Here is a 27314-nt window from a genome sequence, read left to right on the forward strand (position 1 = left end):
GACTTGAGGTACAAGAGTAGGCCTCATAGCCTCCTCAGGCACATCATGGACGCTCTGCTTCCTGGATGGCACCCTGGAACAGTCATCTGCCTCATGCTGCTACAGCCATGAAGCCACCCACAGTCACACCCTCCTCTGCGATGGATTATCACCACACAAGTCATGAACTCAGATAAGTCCTTTCTTCTAGAAGCTGTCAAGGGCTGGTTAGAGCGATGAAGGACTGACTAATACAGAGAGCTGTTGCTGTCATAAAACTGACCATGGCACCTGGGAGGCAGAGGCAGGTGGACCTCTGAGTTTGAGGCCAGCCTGGTCTACAGAGCAAGTTCCAGAACAGCTAGTGCTGTTACACAGAGAAACCCTATGTGGAAAAACAGAAGCAAAACAAAACCAAAAAAACTGATCCTATTTTTTTTTTTTTTTTGGTCTTTGGGAGGAATGTAGAGGAATTTAGAACTGTGGGCCAGAGAGGCCCTAACACCATAGTCAGAGCTTCCTGGGCCATTCTGATAAGTGTTCAGGAGACCATATTATTGCCAGAAAGATGGACACGGTTTGGATTCGTGAGGATATAGAGGGGAAGAAATGGTTGGGAGTGTCAGTGCATGCCTATGATTCAGGTTCTTGGAAGGTGGAGGTACCAGGATTGGGAGTTCAAGGACATTCTTGGCTACATAGCAAGCAAGTTGGCCAGCTTGAACTACACAATGAAATGTCAAAAAAGACAAAAGAGAACAATGAAAAGCAAGGAAAAACAAACAAAACCAAATACACCTAAAAATAAAGCTGGACTGTAACAGTTAGACACTGGGCTAGACGCCGTTTATGTGACATTCAGATAAAGAAATTGGTTGTGTGTTGTGTCCTAACAATTTGAGTGCTGTTGCGTTCAGAAGCAATGGACTGATTTGTTCTGTGGAGAACACTGCCAGAGAGCACAGCGTTCAGGTTGCCACACGATTTAGCTAGGGTTCCAGTGAGAATTCTGAGCAGATAGTGGAGAGAAAAAATGGGGAAGATGAAGAGTTTGCTGTGCACAGGAGCATGAGTCGAGGTGAAGCTGCAGGAAGGGCAGATAAGGGTTTTACAGAGAAAGCAGCTACAGCCATGTGGACAGGAGCACAACTAAGGACCGACTGTGCAGCTTGCTTTGGGACGGTGGGAACAGCGCAGTAAAGGCGAGATCTTACCCACTGAAGGCCTCAGGACATAAAGCTGAAAACTTAGTGGAAAGCCCTCATTTGAAGAGTACCTCCGCCTGGGGGTTTCTTGCTTGAGAATGGCTGCCTAGGGAAACTTCCCCTGATGAAGTCACATAGGCCCTTGGATACTGCGGCCACAGTCCAAGTGGGTCAGGCTACATTTCAAGTTGGCAGTAAGAATTTGGTGTTATTTTCCATGTAGTATTGGTTTGGCAGGCAAACAAAACTCCAGACTCATGGGCTGATGGAAGTTTACACCAAAGTTGCTGAGGTCTGGCAATATGTAGCAATGCTACATTCTCTGCAGGGAGGAGTCCTTGCGTGAGGGCGCTGTGCATGAAGTTTCAAGGGAGATCCCAGGATGCAGAAGATGGCAGAAATTTGGACTTTTAAGCAGGCACTGAAAAGGTCCAGGCCAAGAGAGAGCACACGTGCTGCAGGATGCAGGGCTGGAGGGACAGGACTGTATAGACGTGATGGAGCCCGGGAGATGCTGTCTCGGTCCAGATGCTGGGCGTGGAGCTGTTGTGCAGCATTCTGGTTGTCACGGGATTATTGATCACTGCCTTTAGCTAGGTTTCCAGTCAGAATTCTGAGCTATCAGATAGTGAAGAGGAAAAATGGGGAAGATGAACATTTGACGTGCACAGGACCGTGAGTCAAGGTGAAGCTGCAGAAAGGGCAGATAGGGGTTTTGCAGATAAACTTTAGGGTCTGTTTGAATTCTGGTCTTTCTTTAGTCTGCTATTCTTTTGATATTTTTCCATTCCTTTGTTTTAGGATGGATATGTTTGTATCACTGTACAATGGAAATATGTAACTTGATATTTGGTTTTCCATGGGCTCTTAGTTAAGTGTTTGTTTTAAGTCTCAGAAGAGACTTTGGACTTCTGAACAGCGTTGGAACTCTAAGAGCACAGGGACTTTTTGGTCTTTATTTACTTTTTATTTCTTGTGATGCATATATATATAGCATATATTTAATATATTATATAAACTTATATAATATATAATATGTGTATATATTTAATATGAGTGTGTGTGTGTGTATGTGCATACGTATGGAAGCCAGAGGTTAAGTAGGAATGTTTTCTTTAATCCCTGTCTAACTTACTGTCTGAGGCAGGGTCTCCCATGAGCCTAGAGCTCATCAATTGGCTACACTAGCTAACCAACAAACCATGACAACCCTCCCGTCTCCTGCCCCACAGCACCAGGGTTCCACGTATGTGTTGCCATGCCCAACTATTTATATGACTTCTGACCACTCAAACTCAGGTTCATATTCTTTGAGCAGCAGTTACTTTCTGGACTGAGCTATCCCCCAGCAACTCCAGGGGCTTTTAAGGTTGTCCTGAATACATGAATGCGTCCTGTGTCATGGGTCGACCATTCAGCTAGGCACAGGATGTTATGGTTTGAATGGGAACACAGGCTCATGTGTTTACAAACTGGTCCACAGCAGGTAGTACTGTTTCAGGAAATTAAGAAATCTTTAGAAGGTGGGACTTAGCTAGAGGAAGTGGGTCACTGGGAGGTAGGCCTAAAGGAGTTGCAGCCTTACCCAGCGTCTGGTTGACTTCTTTGCTTTCTGGCTGATGACATGATGTGCCCAAGGGTCCTTCCACTCTCACGTGGAGCTGCTCACGCTTCCGAGCTTTCCTCACGATGAACTGTGCTATCTCGAGTAGTGAGTCAAACACACCCTTCCTCTCTTGAGTTTCTTCCTTTAGGTGTTTTCATTATGATGATGGGAAAAGTAACTAGGCCAATAAGATCTTTGCGTTACTTTAGGTTTATGGGTGTTTTGCCTGTATATATGTCTCTGCTATGTGAGCATGCAGTGCTCAAGGAGGCCAGAAGAGGGCACCGGATCCCCTGGAAATGGAATTAAAGTTGTCCCGTGGGTTTTAGAACCCTGGTGTCTCTGGAAGAACACCCAGCGCTCTCAACTGCTGAACCGTCATCTTTCCAGCCTCAAGATCATTATATATATCATGGACAGGTGTGTAGCCATTTCTTCAAAATTTAAACATTCCTCTAAAGCGCAGGCAGTAAACAAAACTTCCCTATCTCAGGAAGTTCCTAGAACAGGATTCGGAGGTGCCTCCCTGAAAGTATAGAAGCAGAGAGGACTTCTGGGGAGAGGAGACTTGTTGATTTGCTGAGCTGCCTGCTGGCAGTGCAAGGTAACTAATTGTTATTGATGCCCTGGGTGCGGGGCGGGGGGGTTTTGGTAATGCAGCTGCCTTTGAGTCATCCAAGCTCCAGCATGGAACTCCAACAAACTCATCAGTTCACGACAGACATTTGTCTCCCCAGGAAAGTCATCCAGCATGGTCTTTCTCCACACCACACCATGGACAGAAGCTGCCCAGCCACAGGATCCATGGGGGTGGTGGGGCCCTTAGTGGAGGAAGGGAACACAGAAGAGTGTCCTTCTCATGCGGTTAGCTTGGATGGGAGGGAGCAGCATCAGTGGTGAGGGGAGAACAGAGTCTTCTCATGCAGGTGGAGAGGGCAGTGGAGTGAGTCATCTTCCAAGAAGGGGGCTTTAAACCGCTCCCTCTCCATCGCTAGCAAGAGTGGAGCTTCTGCTAGCACCGGAGAGAGCTGTTCCGTAGAATGCAAACGAGGCGGTTTTCAGAAGGTTCAGGGGTTGTGTGTATCTGGAGGTGGGATAATACAGGGAGGGGAGAAGATTCTGGCAGTGAGGGACAGCACTTGAGCCTCCATCCACCATCTATCAAACAGTTCTCGAGCGTGCTCGAGCACGCAGGAGGCCCGGGAAATAGATTTGGGGACGTACCTAGAGGAAATAACCTTTGAGCAGAGCTGGAAGGGTGATTAAGAGGCTTGTGATGGGGCTGGAGGGATGGCTTTGTGGTTGAGAGCACATGGCTGCTCTTCCAGAGGACCCAGGTTTGATGGCTCACAAGAGTCTGTAACCCCAGTCCCTGGGGATCTGACACCACTTTCTGGTTTCCTTGGGCACCGTATGAATGTAGCACACAGACATACATTCAGATAAACACTCATCCACATAAAATAATTAATAAAATCCCTCTCCCAAAAAAAGAGAAAAGAAAAGAAATCAGAGGCTGGTGGGTGGTTCCACTGAAGGCTGTCCACGAGAGTACAGGGCATGGGCACAGGTTTGGGGGCATGAGAAAGTATGATATACCACAGCAAAGTTAGCGTGCCAAGGATAGCATGCTATGCCTTGGTATCCAAAAAAGCGGTGAGAATTCACCAAATGCTCTAATCTGGAGAGATTTGAACTTTTCAAGAGTCAACCCTGGAGGCAGAGCTGAGAAGGGTTGGAGTGAGGCCCAGGAGCAGGGGTGGGAGAGCATCTACAGCAGGACCAGATGATTTGAATCAGGCCTAAAGCAATGTGGACAGAGACCAGGCATGCTTAGAAATAAGCAGGCTGACCAGACATCTGGTTTGCAGCCAGGGGAAGTGGAGGCTGGGAGGAAGCCAAGCGCCTGCTTTGGGCCACTGGGTGGATGGCAGTGCTCTTTGTGGCATACGGGAAGCCTGGTTCTTCCATCTGTCTGCCTCCAGGCTCCATTCTTGCCCTCTGGAGATTCTGCTCAACTCCCCTTCTCTGGTCCCCATGGCAGGATGTTTCCTGTGGTCATTCCTTGGGGATTTGTAGCTCTCCGAGGCTCTGTTTTCCAACCCTGTCTCACTGCTGCTCCTGGGACACAGAGGAGACGTTATTTGCTGGTGTAATGACTGGTGGGCTTTCAGGCAGTGAGGAGAGGGAAGGCTCCCGTCCCTAGTACCCCCGCCCCCACCCCGGTGTCACGCAGCAGCACCTGACGTGGGCGAGATCCAGTGCGTGCAGAAATGAATAAGACCCAGTCTTTATGAAAGGTGGGGGTGCTCACAAAGGTTGCTTTTTAGTTTATTTCAAATTCGGGCCACAGTATATTTGAAGTCAACAGGAAAAGGTGCCTGAAGTGGAGATACTGAGAAGACGGGCTCCTGGACCCTAGTGTGGCAGACACTTGAGGCTAATTTGCTGGACAGATGGAGCAGCAACTATCCTTAAGGCCTCTTGGCAACGCTGGTGACTGGAGCACACAGACGTTTAACACTGCAAAATCACCCGTCTTTAAGTTTTCTTTCCTCCCTTATTTGTTGGGTGGGAACATGTCCTGGAGCCCCAATTTTCATTTCTATAAAGTAGGGTGAGATGGTCCACCTTCCTGGGATTGTCTTATGAACTAGGTGGGATAATCTATGGAAAAACTTGGCACACAGTAGGTCCTCCGCAGCCACAGGAATGCACACACTTCTTAAGAACGGCAATTGAGAATGTAAGGTGTGGCTTCTCCTGTAATGACCGTGCTGCAAGGGGAGAGCCATAGCTAAGATTTATAGAACAGGTTGTGAATGGCTTCACGCAGTTTGATAAGAAAAAGAACGTCAAAGCTTATTTTAGGGTGTAGGGGATACTAAAAGTGATCCTCGTGGCAAAAAGGTTTAGACTCCGAGGTGTGGTACAACTTACCCAACATTGCAAAGTGAGTCAGGGACAGCACCCAGACATACCTGGGAAGCTGATAGTGAGGTCATTTCTCTTTTCACTGAGCTGCCCCCGCCCCCCCCCCCCCAAAAAAAAGCGGTGAGAGTCGCCTTGGGCAATGCTCAGGTTCTCATTTCTGACACCTCCTGCAGCCCCTAATCCTACCCCAGGCATTTGAAACAGGTTCCCGGTTTCGGGCTTCCACCTAGGCTTCTCAGCAGGGGCTGTCCAGGAAACCCCTTCTATGTGAAGCAGGTGTGGGCGTGGGAAGGCTCCTTGGAGATGAATCACCGCTGCCGCCTCCTTGGTGAATCATGCTCGGGGCTTGGGAACAGCTAGCTGGTGGACCTCAGGGAGAGCCGAGAGCTGCATTGCAATGATAAATCTCCACCACTAGAAGGCAGAAAAGGGACGGGCAAAACCGGAGCCGGCCATGGCTGGCACTCAGAGCTTGGGAGGGGGTGGATGGAATGTGAGGTCCCAGATGGGCCAGGATGTGGGCAGTCAGTGCCTGGGATGCTCCACCGCCTGCTTCTGTCCTGGATTCTCTGCTGAAGAATGTCAGAACAGATTGGGGCGGGGGGAGGGGAGAGCTGGGGTGGGTGGGGAGGGCTCATCCACCCGGTGTTATCTGTCTTGACGTTCTAACTGCACATGCTCAAGGTCACACAGAAAGTCAGAGGCAAGTCAGTCTGCTTTTGGAAGTTTCAGGAGCATAGCTATTGGATGGGGCACAGATGTGGTCTGCATGTCTGAGATGTGGACAGGTGTCCAAGTCCTGCTGCCTCTGTCCAGCCTCCTCTTGCATCTTATCCCTGTCTCCCTGTCTCCTTTGTCACTATTACGCTCTCATTGATCCATTCCCCCAATCTCTTTTCTTCCTGACTCTTCTACCTGACTGTTTCTCTGTCCTCTTTGTCAGTCTCCACCCCTGTCCTCTGGGGACTTGGGTCCTTTTCTGGGTCCTTGTGGCAGGATGTTTCCTGTGGTCATTCCTCAGGGATTTGTAGCTCTCAGAGGCTCTGTTTTCCAACTCTGTCTCATTGCCGCTCCTGGGACTCAGAGGAGACGTTATTATTTACCGGTGTGTTCAGTGGTGTGCTTTCAGGCAGGGAGAAAAAGAGAGTCCCCTGGCTCCTACCTACCCACCAGCCCCAGTGACCTCTGTTGCCAGTCAGCAGCCATAAACGCTGGGAGGCACCTGGCGTGGGCGAGATTCTGTGCTCCTGCAGAAATGAATAGGACCCAGTATTCATCAGTGAGCTCACCACAAGGCCAGGGTGAGAGAACGCCAGTGCACAGTGGATCTGTGTAAATAAGAAGATGCTCAGGACAGAGGGAGGGCACTGGGAGTGTGGCATATGTGCCAGGACAGGTAGAAATAGAGTCTAGCTGGGTTAGAGGAGCCCTTTCAAGTGGCCTTCAAAGGGTAGATGGGATCTCAGGAGAAGGAGACACACGCGGGGGTGTGGTGTGGGCAAATTCTGAGCAGGGCCGTCAGTGAAGTCAAGGGCCTTGGCTTTAGCACGTGTTTGTGTACTTGTTCAGACAGCCACGACTGGCAGGGAGGCTGGAAAGCAGTGGGTGTTAGCGTGAAGGGTGTTTCCCTGGGCACTTAGCATGCAGGGTGCTCCACTGTGCACTTTACGGAAGAGACACCATGTAGTTTCTGAGTGGAGAGGGATTTAATGTGAATAAAGTGAAGTCACTGTGAGTGGCAGGACTTTGTTCCCCGTGGGCTCCTCCCCGGGGTGGAGAGTTTTTACCTCTACCTAAAGTTTTTACCTCTACTTAAGTAGGTTGTGAAGGGAAGGGAAGCATCATGAGGAGTGGAGAAGGGGGACACTCAGGTGCCTTGGAGAGGAGGGGGGACTCTGGGTGCCTTGCAAAGACAGAGAAGAGGACACTGAGGACCCAAGACCCACTTTATCTGTGTTCTGCAGCTGGTTGCCACAGTGACCCCGAAGCAGAGACCTGGGGGTCTGATTCTGCTTGCTCACAGGTTTCCGTGGGGTCACCATCCTCATCTCCCTCGGTGCTGCCTGGTGAGGGGCTCCACGCTGGCACTTGTGGGTTGGGGTTTCCGGCTGCTGCTCTGGCCTTGGGGAGCAGGGTGTGCCTCTGAGTCACCACCTGGGCATCTGGGCCTGGAACCATGTGAGTCACCCAGCACAGGGGGAGCAGAGAGAGGGTGCCTGATGTCTGCAGGGGAAGAGAGCTGGGCCCACAGGAAGGGCGGTGCCCAAGGGGGGGAATGGGATAAAGAACAGAGGGGGGCAGTCTTGAGGTCAGCTCTCTTTCCTGAAGACCCCTCCCTTGGGCCCAGTTGAAGGACACAGTGTCCTTCTCCATGGAGAAGACACATTGGGGGGTGGTGAGGGTCATGGCTGGGTCCAGGCCCCTGTTTTCAGCTCTGGCTAGAAGAGTCATTCCCACCATTCACCTATCTGTAGAAGGAAGAAGAGGAGGTTCATGTCTCCCTTTTTTCCTCCTTTGTGTCTTACACAGACTGCTGCCCACTGAATCTGGGTCTGGTACAGAACCATTGCCCTCGCTCATTTTGAAGTAGTTTAAACAAACCCAGCTGCTCCCTATCTCTTTAAGAGGGATTCTGGTGCCAGGCTTTTAAAACAAAACAAAACAAGCAACAACAAAAGATTTCTTAGACCTCCTGACATCCTCCTCTAGATGTCTCCCGCTGCTCTTTTGAACCCCAGCTTTCTAGGGTGCCTGGAGAGCTTCTCTCCGTCTCTTTCTATCTCTCTTACACACACACACACACACACACACACACACACACACACACACACACCACACATATCCATGAGCACAGGCTGTGAAGTTCCCACCCACCCTGTGTCCCCGCATCTTCTGACACAGGAGGAAACTGTGACTCACAGGCATAATATGAGAAGCAGGCTTGGAATGAGTCTCTAGGCCCCAGGACAGAAGCTGCCTCCCCTCTTCCCTGACCAGGCTCCCCTTTCCCACAATGCCTTTGTTTCCATGTTGAGGCCCAGATGAGCTCAGGGATGCCCTTAGTTGGAACTGGAGGCTCCTCCAGCTGGTGCTGAAGCCAGTGTTTTCTGAGAGGGATGGGCCAAGAGGAAGTGTGTGGGGTGGCAGGAGGCCAGATTTTATCAAGATCAGGTTGGGACAGGTTCTGTTTCCCAAAAATGACAAATTGGAGGCCAGTAGGGTTCGCATATAAATCCCTACCCTGAGTGTCTTGGCCGCTGTCCTGGGTCTCTCCACCACCTGGTCTGGTGAGTACCTCTGTCCTGCACAGGACCTGGGTTTCGATCTTTGTTCCACTATCTCAGTCCTTGTTCTTGTAGTTTTCTCTGACTTCCTAGTGGGACTTCCCATTTGAAGAGACCCTCTGTGACGTTTTGGATGGAAGGACCTTCCCCAGAATCCCCTGCGAGGGTTTAGGTTACTCTGTGCCCTGTTCTCTCATCTCTGGGTCTGAGGTCTCTGCTTCTTAGTTTAGATATGTCTGTCTAGGGCCTCATTTTTGGGGTTTAGGCCTAGGAGTAGGGCATGGATATGTGGGGGTAGAGGCGGATATAACTGCCATGAAGCATATCTGAAATCCCCCACTTAAGAGACTGAGGTAGGAAAGTCATGAGGTCAGGGTCTGACTGGGCTGCAGTCAATACTGGGATCCATTAGGAATAAGAAGCCAGAGACAGGGTCTCAGTGCTTAGTCCCGCCTGGGTCTCGTGGCCTGTGTAGCAGCAGAGTCTTGCCCAAGGCTGCTTACTGTGCTGTTCTTAGCGGGTGAGGGTGGGGCTTGCGGAGGCAGGGAACTTTCCCTGCCTCCAGCACTGACTCCTCTGGCTTACCCTGGAACCCACCCAATATTCTTAGAGGAATTTGGAAAAAGTGACCTCTGAACTCTGACCTCATCTCTTCAGCATCTAGCCCGATCCCAAGACACTGGGCATTTAATATTTTTTAGTTCTAACCCCCAAAGAATCCTTCTTGATGGGGAGAGTGATCAGTTGTCTCCATCCTGCTCTCTGTCTGCAAAGAACCAGCATGTGCGGCACAGCTCTCAGGCTGTCACGCTAGGAGAGTTCCTGTCGGAAGGATGGCAGAGACTCTGACTTCAGGAGACTAGGGTCTGTGAAAGCTTTGACCCCTGCACGGGGCCTCATACTCTTGGACTGTTCCCATAGCTGCTGCCAAGCAATCCCGGGAGCCCATGGACACATTCCTGGCACAGACAGGAGTCAAATTGAGCTTCTAGACACCCTGCAGCCTCCTCCCATCCCCCTCTCTGTCTCCCGTAGAGGCCTCCCCCCCCCCCCCCCGAAGAGGTGTGTCCCTAGAATATGAGGTCCTGCTTTAGGTGGCTCCGGACCACAGGAGAGGTTTAACATCTGAGTGCAGTGTGAAGTGGCTGTGTGAACCCTGCTCCTCAGGGAGCACACTTCCAGAGCAGGATGCAGGCATCGCCTTGCCATTCCGAGAGGGTAAGCTTGGTGGAGCAGAAGCAGACCTTGTAGACTGGACTTGAGGCCCCAAGTTCCTCAATGGTGTTCTTTTGTGTCTCTAGATTCAAGATGTCCAGTCCACTGGAAGAGGCTCTGGCTGTGATGGTCTCTACCTTCCACAAGTACTCCGGTAAAGAGGGTGACAAGTTCAAACTCAGCAAGGGGGAGATGAAGGAGCTTTTGCATAAGGAACTGCCGAGCTTTGTGGGGGTAAGTGAGGCAGGCCAGGAAGGGAGGTGGGGAGCGGTAGGTGGACACACAGGGTAAATCTTTTCCCATTTTCATTCTTAAGGTGCCTCCTGGTGCTTGTGCCAGGGTGGGGCTGAGGATCTCCGCATCAGTTTCCACTCCCCGGTCCCCGGGCTGACAGTTAGTCTATGTGTGAACAGACTTATCAATGGCTAGCCCCTTGGGTATTCCTGTCACACTGCTGTGGGGGGCTTCAGAGTCCATTGGTAGAATCTTGTTATCTGCTAGTTGAATAGTCCCAAACTCAGAGACAGGAGGCAGCTGGCCCAGGGTCGCACAGGGATATTACTAGGGCATTAGTTTCTTCTTTTATTTGACACATTGTATGGTAAGCCAAGAAAGCATGCAAAAAGAAAGGATTCCAGCTAAGACATGCACCCTGGGGCATATGGCAGCGAGGTGCAGCTAGGTCTTCGTTTGTTTCTTGTCTTGAACAGACTAACGGGTAATCCTATAGACTCAGGTCTCAGGCCTTAATATGAGGCAGGGCTTACTTTTTTTTTTTTTTCCCATTTCGGGTTAATTCTCTCCCATTGTTTTGGCTGGTATTAAAAAGTTCATCTTTTCTGAATCGAGCCAGCTGATGTAGGGGGCAGTAAGCTTTGATTTTTCTCAACATCAAGATGAACCTGGGATCTAGCAGAGATTAGAGTTCATACCTAGTCTGAGGAACACCCAGCACCCAGCATCCCCCACTCAGGGTTTCTCTGTAGCTTTGGAGCCTGTCCTGGAACTAGCTCTTGTAGACCAGGCTGGCCTCAAACTAACAGAGATCTGCCTGCCTCTGCCTCCCGAGTGCTGGGATTAAAGGCGTGCACCACCACCGCTCGGCAATGCGGAGACTCTCACATCATAGTCTATCTATCCTTCCTCACTGGGCCTTCTTGGTACCTCATGGGGTCTCCTGCCACCGTGCACCTGGCTGTCCAGTGGGGAGGGGACGCTGGATACTAATGTAAAGGGGAGGTTTTGGCTGTGGGTCGGGCAGGAGCTGGCTGATAACTCCATTCCCTGCCACTTTCAGGAGAAGGTGGATGAGGAGGGACTAAAGAAGCTGATGGGCGACCTTGATGAGGACAGCGACCAGCAGGTGGACTTCCAGGAGTACGCCGTGTTTCTGGCCCTGGTCACCATCATGTGTAATGACTTCTTCCAGGGGTCCCCAGCCCGGCCCTGAAGCAGAGCGCTGCATACCCTGCTGTGTGTCTCCCGAGCCCATAGGGCTCGCTCTATTTTTTTTTTTTAATTTTGTACTAAATAAACTTTTGTTTGTTCATTTGTGAACAACATCATGACAACTCAGTGACGCTCTGTGCCCTGGGCGGATCAGTTAAAGGGCTGGAGACAGAAAGTGCTCTGGTTTCTGACACCTTCTTCTCTCCCACTCTCCTGAGGTCGAAGGGTCTACTCTTTGGGAGTTCACAAAATGAGTTTTGGGGAATTGGGGTATGCTGATAACATTTTACTTTGCTAAGAAAAATATTTTAAAAGTCAGGTTGGGCATGGTAGTATAAGCTTTAATCCCAGCACTCAGGAGGCAGGGCCAGGGGGCATAGGCAGGGCAGGGGCATGGGAAGAGCAGAGGCAGGGATGGGGGGGAGGGGACAGAGGCAGGGGCAGGGGGCAGAGGCAGGGACAATGGGCAGGGGCAGGGGTGGGGTAGGGGCAGAGGCAAGGACAGTGGGCAGGGGCAGGGGGCAGGCAGCAGAGGCAGCAGGTCTCCAGAGTTTGAGGCCAACCTGGTCTACATAGTAAGGCCCTGCCTCAAAACAACAAAAACAAAACAAAACACACAAAACCTCCCCAAACCACAAAACGACGAATACCGCCTACAACTGCGGTCATTTCTCCTCCCTCCCCAGTTTCAGCATAGAAGGGAGGAGAAAATCTCAGAACACAGCACAGTCCGTAACATTTGGGACTGAAGGGTGAGTGGTCCCAAGAGTGGCTCAGGCAGCAGCGCTGGCCTAGCCAGCCCCGAGTTTCACTAAGGGCTCCTTGTCAGATCCCAGGCCTGGGGCCGGGTTCTCGATTTCAGAAAGCTTCATTATCCTAACTTTCAAGTTGGCTAGCTCAGTTCTGAGTTCAGTCTCTCCCTGTTGATCTCTGCTAAAAGAGTCAGCTCAAGGCACGAATTCTTATTTTCTGCCATTTCTCCTAAAACTGTAACCTAAGCTGCTATATGTTCTACACCCTATGGCAATCAGGTGATAGTTGAGCACACGGCTCACCAGCTTTCCAGTCTGTAAACACCAGGCCCCAGAGTTCACTCTTCCTTACCTCCGTCCAATTTTATCTTTTAATTTACTATTCTTGAAAGGTTTTGATAGCTACTGGATTTTGTACCAGTCACACAAGCATTTGGAAGTTACACAAGGCCTGATCTGTGATGACTTAACTAAACTGGCATCTGAACATTAGATGTCTTGATGGTCAGTTCAAGTTTGGTTCAGTGACTCAGATGGCCTCCTAGCTACCTGTTGCTGTATAATGAACCACTCTAAGACATGCTAGGTGAAAACATACATTTATATCTCTCATGGTTCTGTGGGTAGGCTGGAAATGGTTGTGGGGGTCTCAGGCAGTTGCAGGTGGAAGTTGGGGCTACCATCCCTCAAGGGGCTCGCTAGCGTGCTTTGTACTTGGTGTTAGTTGTGTGGCTGGAGCTCACGCAGAACCATCTGTGTGCTGCTAGATTTATGTCAATTTGATACCAACTGCAGTCATCTGAGAGGAGGGAACCTCGACTGAGAAAAAGATCCGGTTGTGGGCAAGCCTATTTTCTTAGTTAGTGATTGATGGGGAGGGCCAAACCCATTGCGGGCAGGGCCACTCCTGGGCTGGTAGTCTAGGGTTCTATAAGAAAGCAAGCTGAGGCCGGGCGGTGGTGGCGCACGCCTTTAATCCCAGCACTTGGGAGGCAGAGGCAGGCGGATCTCTGTGAGTTCGAGACCAGCCTGGTCTACAAGAGCTAGTTCCAGGACAGGCTCCAAAACCACAGAGAAACCCTGTCTCGAAAAACCCCCCCAAAAAAAAAAAAAAAAAAAGAAAAAAGAAAGCAGGCTGAGCAAGTCATGAGGAGGGAGGCAGTAAGCAGCTCCCCTCCATGGCCTCTGCTTCAGTTCCTGCCTCCAGGATCCCGCCCTGTTTGAGTTCCTGTCCTGACTTCAGTGCTGGACCACAGAGCACAAATGTAAGCACCATGAACTTTTTCTTCCCCACGTATAGTTTGTCATGGTGTTTGTCGCAGCAACAGAAAACCTAACTGAGACAATCAGCTTACTGGATCCATCTCTTGACATTCCGGCAGGGTGTCAAGAAAGTGGACTTCTCTCTTTTTATTACCATGAAAAGAAACCATTTGTTCCAGAGGAGGCCCTGTCTCCTGGCCCTAGGTGAGCAGAGAGGACAGAGCTGTCTGTCACATGGCCTCTCACCTGCTCCTTCCTCTTCTTCAGAGTTCTGTCTGATCTACTCTGCAGGAGACCCCCACACATCAGAGTTTCCTGGGGAAGAAACAAAACAGCCAGGAGAGCATCGCTTTTGTGTTGTTATAATTATTATCCATTTCCTCTTTTCATTAAAAAAAAAAAAAAAGCCAACTTTTTTTTTCCTCTTTCAAGGTATCAGCATACCCAGCTAGGAGTAGCCATATTACATTGATGAACCCCAAAAGATGTAGGCAAAGCCCTGTATACAGGGTCATGACTGCCGTGTTAACAAGGCAAAGGCTCTGGAGGACAAAGCTTTTCCCGTCTCATCTTCACTCACTCTGTCATCCACCTAGAGCATGGACACTGAGCCCTGGAGGCATAGCAGCCATGTTGTGACCAGGAATCACAAACATAGTGTAGGGGATGGTGTGCTGTGGGTTTAAAGAAAAAACACAAAGAAAGGACATTCCCTGGGCTCTCAACCCAACCCCAAACTACCTACAGCAGACTTATTATGTAAAGTGATTGAAGTCAGACAAGTTTTCTGCAATTTACTACTGAGTAAACTACAGACTAGTAAAGAATTTGACATTGTGCATATTTCTCTGTGTGTGCACGTGTGTGCATGCACGTGTGTGTGCGAGAGTGAGGCTATGCTATGGCATACATGTGGAGATCAGACGGCAGCTCCTTCATGCGTGTTCCTCCTAAGCTGAGCCAATCTTAATGATTTGTGTGTTGAATAAAATACTGCAGAAACGATGCCCTGGGAATTCTGAAATACATCTTGGGAACCTGTCAGCTTCCAATGGAGCCTCTTGCAATGCTCATGCTAACATATGTCACAATGTGTCGGAAACTAGGGACCTGTTCTGAGAAGCCCAAGGCATGTGGGGAGACCATAAGTTGGATCTTTCTTCCCCGGGAAACTCTGATGTGTGTGGGTCACTTGCAGAGTAAATGAGACAGAGTTCTGAAGAGGAGGAAGGAGCCGGTGAGAGGCCACGTGACAGCCACTCGCTCTCAGTGCTCTGCCCTCCCCACACACCTAGGGCTGGGAGGCAAGGCCAGGCAGGTCCTCTGGAAGAAATGGTCTCTTTCCATGGCAATAAAAAGAGAGAAACCCACTTTCCTGACACCCTGTTGGAGAGGAATCTGGTAAGTATGGGTCAGGGAGTCATGATGCCAGTAATTAACGTCCCAGGGCAGTTCTCAAAGCTCCTTGCAGGCACACTGTCATTTCGGCCTCATGGTAACCCAAAAGGGGCTATTATTAAACCTTTTTACAGATGGGAAAGCGGAGGGGTCAGCTCCGGCCATTTGCCGAGGTGCTTGGTCCACTCATGCTCCAGCCGTTCCACAGCTCTGCCTGTGCCCGCACCTCGCAGATGAGGAAACAGAGACCGGGGATGTTAAGGGCTAGTGTCTGGTCTTGACCCATGTCTGTTAGAGAACTCCTCATCCCTCTGGGACCCTGGGCCGGCAGACTGGGCCTCTCTCCTCTTTCTGAAGCCATCTCCAGAACTTTGGACTTTGTGTGACCTGAAAGGGGACCTGGCTGAATATGGTTCAGATGTACCTGGCACATCAGGCCAAGTTGCAGGGAGATGGGGCCTCCTTGCAGGGGGTTGGCTCTGTGAACTCTGATTTCTTTTTGTGCTACATAGATGTGGGCTTCTCAGTTTTGGATTTGGACAGTCAGTTGGGCTAGCAAGACCAGACTTAACTTGCTGCCTCTGAGGTTCCCCCCACTCGGAGAGGTTCCAAAGTGGCTAACCACTCCATTTGGTATTGGGCAAAATAACCGACATCAGAAGGCTGAATGCAAATGAACAAGCTCCCTTGTTCTTTGTGCTGAGGCGGAGGAGGGGCTGGACATCACTTTTTTTTAAACAAATTTTTTTAAAAATATTTTTTATGGTTTATCTAACTTTATTTTACGTGCATGGGTGTGAAGTATCAGATCCCCTGCAACTGGATCTTCAGACAGTTGTGAGCTGCCATGTGGGTGCTGGGAATTGAACCCAGGTCCTCTGGTAGAGCAGTCAGTGCTCTTAAGCACTGAGTCATCTCTCCAGCCCCTGGACATCACTTGTCTGTCAAGGACCTGTGAGCGGATCTCCCCATTCCTCCTGGAAATGCTTCTGGGGTGAGAATTGTAGCAACCACACCTCCGGTCAGACCACCATTCTATGGTGTGGCTCGGAGAGCTCTCTAGTGCTCTGTGGAAAGGGAGACTGAGGCCAGCATGAGTTAGTTACCAACTCTAAAATGATTGCACGCTCAGCCACTCAGAATGGAGCCCAGGGAACAAGAAAAAAGATCTAATCCAGAAACCCAGGAAAACGGGAATACGGTAACATGGGCATCCCCTTAACCCAGCAGTCAAAGGGTAAAGATGAGGGTCTTAGACTAGGGATGGCTTGAGACTTCCCTGTGTCTTTCCCGTGATCTGGAATAGGACATCGAGAAACGAGGTTGATACATGCATGGTCGGTCACAAGGCAGTGACGTGGCTGTGATCTTGAAAATGTCTTAGTTACACTTATCTCAGCGTCTTTAACCTTGACTCGGGAGGAGAGGGGCTGGGGTAAGTTGCTCCCGTCCTGGGAGTCCAGACAAACAATCTTTAAATGAGTAATGTGTCTATGTGCAGAGTTCAGCAGGATCTGACCCAGAGGTTAAGGTAGCAAAGGAGACAAGCACAGATGGCGGAAGTTCCTAGAGTTTTCACCCTTATTTATTTGTTTGTGACAAGGCATTGCTGTGAAACCTAGGTTGGGCTCAGACTTTCAGCCATCATCCTGCCTCAGCCTTCTAAGAGTACAGACACTCAGTGCCAAGTTTGATTTCATCTTGTTTTGGTTATCCATTGGATGTTCCTGTGGGCCAGCGGGCAGTGGTTTCGGTAAAGTGGCTTTCAAGCCAGTGCTTGAAAAATACCTTAGGTGATCTGTTTTGTTTTTGAGACAGGGTTTCTCTGTGTATCCCTGGCTTTTCTGGAACTCGCTCTATAGACCAGGTTGGTCTCGAACTCACAGAGATCCGCCTGCCTCTGCCTCCTGAGTGCTGGGATTAAAGGCGTCCGCCACCACTGACCAGCACCTTGGTGGCCTTTATCATTTTAAGTCAAACATCAGAGATGTCAGTTGAGCTAGGAGACTTGCTCAGCTCATCGCCGCCAATGCTACTGATTTTCTGAGTCAACTAAGAGCAAGCAGAGATGGCTCCACACTTAGAAGCATGTAGTGTTTGTGCAGAGGAACCGGGGTCGGTTCTCAGCCCCCACATAGCACTCAGTTATGGGTTCTGGGTCAATGCAGTGAACTGGTACCCCACTCCACAGCTCCCATATGGGTCACCTGATCTCTCTGCCAGCTCACTGTTCTCATCTGTGCAGTGGACACAAGCAGCTATTGGTTTGGTAGTCAAAGCAAGCAGCAGATCTAACCTCTGCAGGTTCTTCTTGGTCCCAGTTTAGATTCTCTTCCCATTCCCCAGCTCCAATTCCATAGCTTTGACTCTGGCTCCAGCTTTCTCCCCAGTGCTGGTCCCAGTAACCGGATACCCCCTCCCATATGTTCTCTCTACTTGGCTCAGAAGATCAAAGAGGAGGTCGATTGTTTCGGTCAAGTTCATTTAACCTCACGGGCTTTTGGATTTGGGTGATCATTCTGGCCCTAGGGCTCAGGCCCCTTTGCCAGAAGTAAACAGAATGTCCAGATTCTTGGGAGCCTCTATTTTTCCCTGGCGTACAGGACCGGACACTGCCCTTTAGAGGGATGGTTGTTTTCCAGGGATCTTAGGTGATGGCAGTGATAGCGAGGAGACAGAAGGGAGCCAGGGAGAGCCAGGGTTTCAGCTTGTAAGAAGCTCTGCCAGATCGACTAGCATCTGCTGTCACCCTACACACACCGTCTTGCTGAGCCTTTGAGGCAATACTTCTCAGTCTCCAGCAGCAGGGAATTTCTTGTATTTCTCAGAGGTCAGCTCACCTGTCCTGGGGGAGCTATGTAAGGTGATGAGCCCTGGTACAAGGTTCAGCCAGAGGGAGGGGATGGAGCATGTGGACAGGAGAGAGTAGGAAGGAAGGAGGGTGGTTCTAGTCCAGGCCCTGGGACTGGGGTCCACTGCTGAGCACTGGGGTTTACTGCAGAAAAGGGGTTCTGGGTAGATGCTGGAAAACTTCCAGTAGGGCAGGAAGATTCCATGCACTTTAGGAAGGGGTTTTGGGAACCAAGGGAGGAGAATTTAGAGTCCTGACCTCCTTCTTTGTGAAGGCAGAAGCTGAATAAGATGGTCTGGTAGGGAAAGACCGGTCCCTACTCCCTCCATCAAGGGAACTCAGGGTGTTTCTGTTGAGTTAGACTTGGGGGGGGGCAGAGCTTTCGCATCGCCTCAGTAACAACTAGTAACACGTTTCGAAATGTCCTTTTTTCCTTCTTCCTTCCCTCCTTCCCCTCCTCCTCCTCCTTCTTCTTCTTCTTTTTTTTTTTTTTTTTTTTTTTTTTTTTTTTTTTTTTTAAAATAAGGTCTCACTGTGTAGCCGTTACTGGCCTGAAACTTGCTGTGTACACTAGGCTGGGCTTGGGCTCACCGACATCGGCTTGCCTCTGCCGTTCAAGCACTGGGCTGAAAGACATGTTCCACCATCTAAGCCAACACTTTGGATTCTCAGGGTAAGAACCTTCCAAACCCTCTTTGGAGGTAAGAAAACTAAATCTCTAACAAGGTGAGGGACAAACAAGCTAAAGTCAGCTGATGAGGAGGGGTGGGGTTTTGAGTGGAGGGGCGGGGTTTGAGTGAAGGCCCAATTAAGTGTTTTTTCCTTGTTCGTTCGCCAATCCCACATCTCTACCAAAACAAGTCTCTTGGCTTCTCTCAGTGCTCCCGCCCAGTCCCGTGGACACAGATGCAGTGTTCCTAGGACCAGTGACTGTGCCCAGAACATGAAGGGCTGTTGGATAAGAAAGGGGACTCAGAAGCTAGGCTGCGGGACTCTTCCATCTTACCAAACATTGATTTGTTATTGTTTGTTTTTCGCACTAGGTTGTCATCTCCCTTGAGAGGAACTGTGCCTGTTTGTTTATGTTATATTCCGGATGCCTCGTATCAGCGCTCTAATTACTTGTATGCACAGTGAACCTGCCACCCACTAGTAATATGACCCTGGGCCAGTCACTGCCTCTCCGCGTTAATATTTACTAAGCCCATATGATATTTTAGTAGCATTTATTCCATGAGCCTTGCTATGCTGGCTCAAACCCCACAACAACTCTATGAGATGGTTACTGTTTTTATTTTTATCAGTGAAGAAAACCAGATCCCAAGAGGAGAGGTGACAACGTAAGGTGGCTGGTAGCAGGTAGGAATAAGTCATTGACCTAGAAGCAAATTAATTGCTGGTCCACTCTGTCCCCTCCTTCTGCTGCGGTGTGACCATCCCTGTCCTCTTCCCTAAACTCCTCATAACTTCTTGCCAATAAAACACGATTAAACACAGTTCTTCCTTCTGCGCAGTTGCTCACTCCACTCCCCTTACCTGCATGGCGGGCAACCTCCAGGAGGACGTGGTGGCCCAGCAAAACCGGGTGCTGGGCCTATGATGAGGTCAAGGGCTCTCAGACTGGCCGTATAGGCATGAGGGCTTTGTCACTGGCTAGGAAGCCAGGCTCCTTTTCTCCTTCCCATACTCTTCTGGGTGTTGGATTTTCTCTCTGTGAAACAGGGAAGATTATGGGTAGGAAGAGAACAGAGAAGCAAAAAAACAGGATTTCCGTGTCTGGGAAATGGTGGTTTCTGCCTGTGTCAGCTAAGAATGGCAGGAAATGCTGGACAGAGTTAAAATCATCTTTTTCAAACATGAAAGGACTGAAAGGCATTAAGAAAAAACCTAGAGCAGACATGGTGTCACACGCCTTTGATGCCAGCACTCAGGAGGCAGAGACAGGCGGATCTCTGTGAGTTTGAGCCAGCCTGTTCTACACAGTAGCTTTAGGATAGCCAGGGCTATGTAAAAAGACTCTGTCTCATAAAACAAAACAAAACAAAACGCCCTCTTGTATCTGGAGAGATGGCTCAAATGTTAAGAGTACTTGCTCACAGAGGAGGGGACACAAGTAGAGAGGTGATGCTGAACCCCAAGGGGCAATACTCTTTTGGGGGGGGAATTCAAGACAGGGTTTCTTATAGTCTGGGAGCCTGTCCTGAAACTCGCGCTGTAGACCAGGCTGGCCTCGAACTCACAGAGATCCACCTACCTCTGCCTCCCGAGTGCTGGGATTAAAGGTGTGCGCCACCACCATCCGTCCAAGGGGCAATACTCTTCAGCTAAAGAACAAATGAATGCTCTACCCCCAGAACTGCTGGGAAAACTGCCCCAATGCTGCGCAGAGCACAGACTAGGAATGCAGCTTCCTCAGGAGCTGGGGACACGCCAGCTCCCACATGATTCTGTGGCCCACATTCGTCCACATCACTGGGAGTCGAGAGACAAGAAAGTCCAAGCCCTGCCGGCTGGAGGCTCCCTAGGAGGAGTACCCTTCCTCCCGGGTCTCAAAAATACCTCACAACAATTTCCTCCAGTGGAACAGGCAATTTACAGCCAAAGGCCACCAAACGTTCAGTGATCTGGAGGCTGGGCCAGAGGGTGCCCATGTCCTTAGATGTCTCACCTGTAAGTGTACAGGGGCTCTGGATGTCTGGCCTAAGAAAATCAGGTGTGTTCCCATTTTGTATTCTGGGTCTCTTGATGATCAAGAGCTCAGGAGAGGGATGTGTGTGGCTGGAAGATGCCACCAGGAAGCTTCTGCCAGTTCTCAGATTTGGGGAAGGGCGGGGGGGGGGGGGGATGAGTTGGGAGTGGTGTCTGAGACTCGGATTGGGCCTTTGATGTGTGCGTTGCTAGGTGGGCGGTGGGCCTGTAATAGAGGCTGCTGAGGGAAGAAGGCAGGAGACCCTGGGGGCAGCTTCAGGGTTGACCTACTTGGTCCCTATAATTGCTCCCTTCATCTCTACAGGCTACAAATAGGGACACCCAGTTGTTACGCTCCCACAGCTGAAACGCCAGCAGCAGAGGTGAGTGTGGCTGCTCGGGACTGCCTTGGGCTGGGTGTTGGGGGTCTCTCAGGAACCCCTCAACAGCTGCTCTGTTCCTGGATACAGGGCCCGGGTATGGGAGCGGAAAGGTTGCGTTAGCAGGTGTCGGGGTGAGGGAAGTTGGATATGGTGGACTCAGAGGTTCCCTTGAACACTAAGGGGCTGCTAGGAAGTTTGGCCTGGCCTGGGGAGTGTGCCCAGCAATGGTTTCGTGCTGATGTGGGGACAGTGGGCATCTACGGTTCTGAAGCAGCCTCTAGTGAGCTCCTTGCGGCTTTGCTTCATTCTTGGGGATGAGTTGGGACAGGCCAGCACTGCCGGTGAGGAGAGGATTCCTGTGAGTCTTCAAGCCCTAAGCTTCTGAAATAGCAACAGAGGTGGCGCCAGGCAGGCTGGGGAAGCTCAGAAGGTCTCTGAGGTGCTGAGCTCCTGGGACCATGGCCCTTTCCTCTCTTGGGAACGTGGTTCCTTGTTTCAGTCCTGGGCTGTCACAAAGAAGTAGACCCCAGCAATGCTTGCCACTTCAGCTCCCACCCCTCTACCTCCTTGGGGACCATTTGCTCCCTGCAGAGGGAACTCCCCAAGAAGTCTTGGCTCTGGCTTCCCTGTGTTGCAGGACTCCAGTCCCCTGGGGGAGTCAAGAATAAGTCATGGGCTCACATGGAAACAACTCTATGGCTTTCCTGCCTGCCCAGGGTTTGCCTAGGCTGGATGGGCAGTGGAGGGTGACAACAGAAGTGGGGTGGAGGAGTGCTCTTCGGAAGCAGTTTCTGTTCATCAGAGTGGGGAGGACTCTTCTCAAAGCCTTCTGTCTTAAGATCCCACCCCTACCAGGGGAAGGGAGGATGGCAAGAGGATAGGGCATATCATAGCCGAATAGCCTATGAGCAGATGGACTCTGCAGAGACCCCCGGTCCACGTTTCTGACTAGTCCTGTAAGGCTGAATTCACCTACTTTACAGGAAAAGACAATCGAGGCCCAGAGAGAAACAGTTCACCCAGGCCTGCAGAGTGAGCAGAGGATGAGGGTTCCCAGTTGCAGCTTCTTTGGGTCAGGGAAGGAGGCATAGCGAGGTGGTAGGGGATCCCCTTAAGATCACATCCCTGCTGGCATTAGCCTCACTAGGGCAAAGAAGCACTGGGCAGGGCTTCCTGAGTAAGCTCTTACAGGATGGAACTCCAGGTCCCCAAGGGGCAGAGACTTCTAGGACCAGGGGCTGCATCACGTGGAATGGTGTCCAATGGGAGACAGTTTCCAGAAGTTGGGGTGAGAAAGGACTGGAGGGAATCAGAATCCTTAGGGAGACCCACAGTGAGGGGTGCAGGTGATGGGGTGGAATATTCTGCTCCTGAGGAACTTATGGTGATGTTGGGGAAATGAAACTTCTGTCCAGAAAAACCACAACAGACACAATGGGGAGGTGAATCAGTGTGTGTGTGTGTGTGTGTGCGTGTGCACGTGTGTGTGCCTGTTCATGTGCATGTGTGTGCATGTGCACGCATGTGTGTGTGTATGTGTGGTGTGTGTGTATGTGTGTGTGTGCATGCATGCGTGTGCATATGTGCACATGTGTGCACATGTGAGCGCACGCGCGCGCGTGTGTGTGTGTGTGTGTGTAGTTGTCAAGGAGGGCTGCTCAGAGGAAGGGGAACTTCAGTATGGTGGAGACTGACAGGTCTGGAATTAGCTCTCAGGAAACACTGAGGGAGAAGCCTGGCCTGGCTCTCCTTGTGAGTCACACCCTTTTCTTGTGACAGTGAGGATGACCCGGCCCCTGGAGCAGGCAGTAGCCGCCATTGTGTGCACCTTCCAGGAGTATGCTGGGCGCTGCGGGGACAAGCACAAGATCTGCCAGTCGGAGCTCAAGGAGCTGCTGCAGAAGGAGCTGCCCACTTGGACCCCGGTGAGCACCCTCAAACCTCTTCCCCCTAGTGGAAGGTACCACCGGGACTCTGCAAAGACCGGCCTGGGGTCAAACACCAACATAGGGCAGCAAGAGGGAGAGACCGAACTGTGGGGAGGGGACATAGGGAAATGAGCTGACATGGCTGCCTGAGCCTTAGCAAATAGGATGTAAAGTAGGGTGACGATCACTCTTCCTGTGCTGGGATAACGCTCTCCGTGGCTAGGAGCAAGGGAGCAGAGAAGCAGGGCGAGGTTGGCCCCCAGGAGGGTGTGGGTTGGAGTAAGGGAGGCTCACCCTTTGGAGGGGAGTGGTGTAGACTTTGCTTATGCTCCTCACTTTCTGATCACCCCTTCTTGTCTTGCACAGAGTGAGTTCCGGGAGTGTGACTATAATAAGTTCATGACCCTTCTGGATACCAACAAGGACTGTGAGGTGGACTTCAGCGAGTACGTGCGCTCGCTTGCCAGCCTCTGTCTGTACTGCCACGAGTACTTCAAGGACTGCCCCCCCGAGCCCCCCTGCCCCCAGTAGCCCCTGATCCTGGAAGGACAGGGTCTGCTCCATTGCTGTCCCTGATGTGCTAACCCTGGCTACTCAGGAGCTTTAGCAGCTTTCCTAGGGATGTCAAGGTAGCGAGGGTAGCCAGCCTGCGCTTCCCTTTGTGGAAGGACAACATCCGTGCTCACACTTTGGAGGCTCAGTCATGTGCGCACAATTGGGACTGCTGTGGCCGGCGCCTGCTCAGCTCCTAATAAAGAAATGTCAGCTTGGCTTGGTTTGGTTCTTCTGATGGGACACCTTGGACTTTGGGACCTGGGTCGTTGGGAATCTTTATTCCTCTATGTTCCTTGTCACTGGAAGAAGGAGGCTGAAGGCCAGGGGCCCCAGAAAGGCAGTGTCAGACCCCACAGGAATGCACAAGTCTCTGTGTTCAATAGGAGGGTGTGGCCGGGTGTGGCTGTTACAAGCTCCCATTAGCTGAGACTGGGGGGGGGTCATTGTCTCCATCTCTCTGTCCCCCGTCTTGAGGTGGAAGCCCTTGCCTTGGGCTTTTTAGGAGGGCAGGAGCTCTTTGGGAGGAGGGTGTGGCTGTGGCTGTGGGGACAGGAGACCAGAGAGCAGCAGTAACAGGATTAGGACCTCCCAGCCAGGGAGGGAGGCTTTGTATTTATTGGAGGGGGAGGGGATACTTTGAGTCAGTTCCCGTCTCTAAAACCACAGTCCCTAGGTCCCAAATCCCCGTTCTGACCCTCGCTCAATCCCCATGTTTGTACCCATCCTTAGAGATTAATCCCGACTCCCCATTTTATCTAAGTTTCCTCTAACTCTCTTCTCCAAGTTGAGAGTTCAACCCTGAATGCTCCCATCATCCCTGACACCCACACTGGACCTTCTACCCACTCGTGAAGCTCACTACTAACTCCATCCCGACCTCCTAGGCATCTTTCCCACTTCAGACCCGGGGTGGTCCCTAGGCCCCTTCTGGGTCTTCACCCTGGGTCTTACTGACTGTGACAGGGATGTTCAGGCTGGAGAGAAGGGCTGACTGACTGTCCACTGGCTGGGGTCACCTCCTACCTCATGGGCCACACATTTCCAGGGCAGTTTCCCACCTCTTGCCCATCACTTCTCCATCCCCTTTCCTGTGGCCCACATCCCATGCCCATGTTGCCCTGTCTCAAAGTTTCCTAAAACTTTGGCTGAGCTGAGGTTACTGGGTGGGATCAACACCATTCCGATCTATTGTGCCATGGGGGCTCTCTCACTGCTTGCCTGTGCCTGCTGCGGAGCAGGAAACTTGGCTCCCAGGCTGGGCTGTGGAGGGGGCTGTGACATTTACTACATCAACCAACAGCAGAAGCACGGTATCCGTGCTCCCCCCATCCCCTGCATGGGCAGGGCCTGGCCGTGTATAAATAGGGCAGACATTTGGGCTCTCCCCAAACCTCTCTGTTCATCACTTCCTCTCCCCGGGTCTGGTGAGTTGTACTAGTCTGATAGCAGTGTTAGCGGGTGGCAGAGGCAGAGGCTGGGACAGGAGAAAGGGAGGTTTCTGGGGAGACAGATGTTTTTAATAGATTCAGATGATAGATTCTGATGTGTAGGCGTGTGTGTGTGTGTGTTGCACAAGAATGAAAACAAAACAAGAGAGAGAGAGAGAGAGAGAGAGAGAGAGAGAGAGAGAGAGAGAAGCTGGCATTTGAGCTCTCAGGAGTTTCTGAGCTGCCAAGGCTTACCTGTGTTATTTCTACACTGTTCATGTTTGGGAGATGTGATAGGTACCTTGACCGGCGTTTGCTGGGCCATTCAAGTCAGCGTGTGCAGGAAGCAGGTGCAGGAAGCAAAGTAAAGGACCTGTAGGCTTTTTTTCTTTACGTTTAAATTACAGTTATTTATTTGTGTTCATGTGTGCAAGGGTTGGGGATGGGGGCTCATGCCCAGGTGCATGTGTGGAAGTCAGAGAGCAACTGTGGGAGTCAGTCTGCTCCTTCTGCCATGTGGGCTCTGGGCATCAAACTCAGCTCATCAAACCTGGTGCCAAGCACCTCTCCCCATTAAGCCACCTCTCCAGCACCCACCTGTAGGCTTTTATTTTCAGAGTGTGTTTGTGTTCATATTAGTGCCCTATGGACTTATAGCACCCCTGGCCAAGAAAACCCTCTTTCCCCCGTTCCCCCTGTGCCCCTGCCTTTGCCACCTCAGCTCACCCCTCCCTAAGCTGGTCACTAGGCAGCTGTTTTTTTCCGCTGTAGGTCCCTGGGCAGGCAGCCAGCAGCCACGCCCAGTGCTGAAGGGAGAGAAGAATGGTCAGAGACTGGTGCTGTGGTTGAGCTGAATGAGGGATGGAAACTGTTGTGTTGAGGCCAGGCCCGAGGGAGGCCCCCAAAAGTTGATGGCACAAATCTTGAGAGCTTGTGCCATAGACTGTGCATGTTTCAGGGCCCAGAGCATACACGGCCATCTCTCCATCAGTAGGTCCCCTGGGAGGGAGGATAGTCCCCTGAAGTGCTCTCAGCGGGTAGGATGGGATGGAATGCTTAAAATGGGGGCAGAATACGTCTATAACCTGGGTGCTGTGCAGCGCCAGTTCCTGATACCCTGTTGGTGTGAGTCAGAGAAGGCTACCTTTGTGTCTCCTGCCCCTAGGTCTCAATTGGCACCATGGCATACCCCTTGGAACAGGCCCTGGACATGATGGTGTCTACCTTCCACAAATACTCGGGCAAAGAGGGGGATAAGTTCAAGCTTAACAAGTCCGAACTGAAGGAGCTTCTGACCAGGGAGCTGCCCAGCTTCCTGGGGGTGAGTGGGTCCTGTCCCCCAGGAGGAGGATGGGGCTCTGGTGGGTGCTAGTCTTGACGCGGTGCCTAGCTACAGCTGGCACGTATCTCTAGAGTGAGAAGACGGAGGCCAGAGAGCTTGCTCCGGGTGCTTGGGGTAGAACCACAGCGAACCATCTCCCTCTCGCTAGCCCTCAGCTGAGAGAAGGCTTAGGACGAACACAACTGAAGAGGTGGAGGAAAACCAGAACAACTGCCTAAGGCAGCAGCGTCTGAAGCCCCAGCCTAGATCAGGACTGTTGGCCACAGAAACTGAGTTTCTGTGTGTGAGGACGCAACTATGGAGGCCACAGATACCTGCAGGTCCTCCCCTCCTAACACCTCACGTTAGCTGTTGCTAATGAGATAGTCAAAACTGGCATGGGGAAGGTGTGGTCCTACCCTTTCCCAGTGATTCCAAGAGCTTATCCAAGAAGCATCCTCCTCTACATAGCTTAGCCCCAAAGCTGCCAAGGAGGGCCTGGAGGCTTTCTCAAGCTTCTCAGAGATCTAGCTTGGGGTTGGCTTCTAACTGTGCCTCTTCTTCCTCCAGAAAAGGACAGATGAAGCTGGATTCCAGAAGCTGATGAGCAACCTGGACAGCAACAGGGATAACGAGATAGACTTTCAGGAGTACTGCATCTTCCTCTCCTGCATTGCCATGATGTGCAACGAATTCTTTGAAGGCTGCCCAGATAAACAGCCCCGGAAGAAGTGAAGACTCCTCAGATGGAGTGTGGGGGTGTGGTCTGCCAGGGGGCCTCTTCCCTGGTGGCTCTGAGCATAGTGCCTTACTCTGGCTTCTTCTGCGCACAATGCTAAGCAAGTTTAATAAAGAGTTTTGAAACTACGAGCAGTTGCTAAAGAGACTTGAGATGGTGGGCTGGGGGCTGAGGGAGGCTACACCACAGGGTGGTGGTGGGGGCTGAGGGAGGGTATGTCACAGGGTGGTGGTGGGGACTGCTGGGAGTTGAGCTGGAGCTTGGTAGGAATAAAATTAGAGAAGGTTGGGGAGGGGTAGAGTGGCTGACTTCACGTGCATGCAAGTGTGTGTGTCTA

General features: G+C 51.1%; 3 protein-coding genes across 5 annotated transcripts; all 3 read left to right on the top strand.

The window, feature by feature from the left end:
• Positions 1-1806: 1806 nt before the first annotated feature.
• On the top strand, positions 1807-11707 carry S100a2 (S100 calcium binding protein A2). 3 transcript variants are annotated; one of them, XM_057793946.1, is made up of 3 exons: positions 1807-1869; positions 10310-10457; positions 11521-11707. In XM_057793946.1, the coding sequence occupies exons 2-3, from the start codon at positions 10317-10319 to the stop codon at positions 11671-11673; spliced, it is 294 nt and encodes a 97-aa protein (XP_057649929.1). In that variant the 5' UTR covers positions 1807-1869; positions 10310-10316; the 3' UTR covers positions 11674-11707. The 3 variants fall into 3 exon arrangements, with proteins under 3 accessions (XP_057649929.1, XP_057649927.1, XP_057649928.1); XM_057793944.1 differs by lacking the exon at positions 1807-1869 and adding an exon at positions 8735-9011; XM_057793945.1 differs by lacking the exon at positions 1807-1869 and adding an exon at positions 10121-10226.
• A 6776-nt stretch (positions 11708-18483) lies between these two features.
• On the top strand, positions 18484-23680 carry S100a3 (S100 calcium binding protein A3). Its single transcript, XM_057793741.1, has 4 exons — positions 18484-18609; positions 20950-21007; positions 22787-22932; positions 23302-23680. The coding sequence occupies exons 3-4, from the start codon at positions 22792-22794 to the stop codon at positions 23464-23466; spliced, it is 306 nt and encodes a 101-aa protein (XP_057649724.1). The 5' UTR covers positions 18484-18609; positions 20950-21007; positions 22787-22791; the 3' UTR covers positions 23467-23680.
• Positions 23681-24901: 1221 nt separating this feature from the next.
• Positions 24902-27097, top strand: S100a4 (S100 calcium binding protein A4). The gene is made up of 3 exons (XM_057793740.1): positions 24902-24914; positions 26083-26238; positions 26809-27097. The coding sequence occupies exons 2-3, from the start codon at positions 26098-26100 to the stop codon at positions 26971-26973; spliced, it is 306 nt and encodes a 101-aa protein (XP_057649723.1). The 5' UTR covers positions 24902-24914; positions 26083-26097; the 3' UTR covers positions 26974-27097.
• The last annotated feature ends 217 nt before the right edge of the window (positions 27098-27314 follow it).

This window comes from Chionomys nivalis, chromosome 18 (assembly GCF_950005125.1).
Source record: "Chionomys nivalis chromosome 18, mChiNiv1.1, whole genome shotgun sequence".
NCBI classification, from domain to species: Eukaryota; Metazoa; Chordata; class Mammalia; order Rodentia; family Cricetidae; genus Chionomys; species Chionomys nivalis.

What these genes read in the sequence shown, in the direction of transcription:
- S100a2 (XM_057793946.1), top strand. Translation starts at nt 10,317, where the DNA reads ATGTCCAGTCCACTGGAAGAGGCTCTGGCTGTGATGGTCTCTACCTTC. An exon ending in AACTGCCGAGCTTTGTGGGG is followed by an intron (nt 10,458 to 11,520) that starts GTAAGTGAGGCA and finishes TGCCACTTTCAG; the next exon opens with GAGAAGGTGGATGAGGAGGG.
- S100a3 (XM_057793741.1), top strand. Translation starts at nt 22,792, where the DNA reads ATGACCCGGCCCCTGGAGCAGGCAGTAGCCGCCATTGTGTGCACCTTC. An exon ending in AGCTGCCCACTTGGACCCCG is followed by an intron (nt 22,933 to 23,301) that starts GTGAGCACCCTC and finishes TGTCTTGCACAG; the next exon opens with AGTGAGTTCCGGGAGTGTGA.
- S100a4 (XM_057793740.1), top strand. Translation starts at nt 26,098, where the DNA reads ATGGCATACCCCTTGGAACAGGCCCTGGACATGATGGTGTCTACCTTC. An exon ending in AGCTGCCCAGCTTCCTGGGG is followed by an intron (nt 26,239 to 26,808) that starts GTGAGTGGGTCC and finishes TTCTTCCTCCAG; the next exon opens with AAAAGGACAGATGAAGCTGG.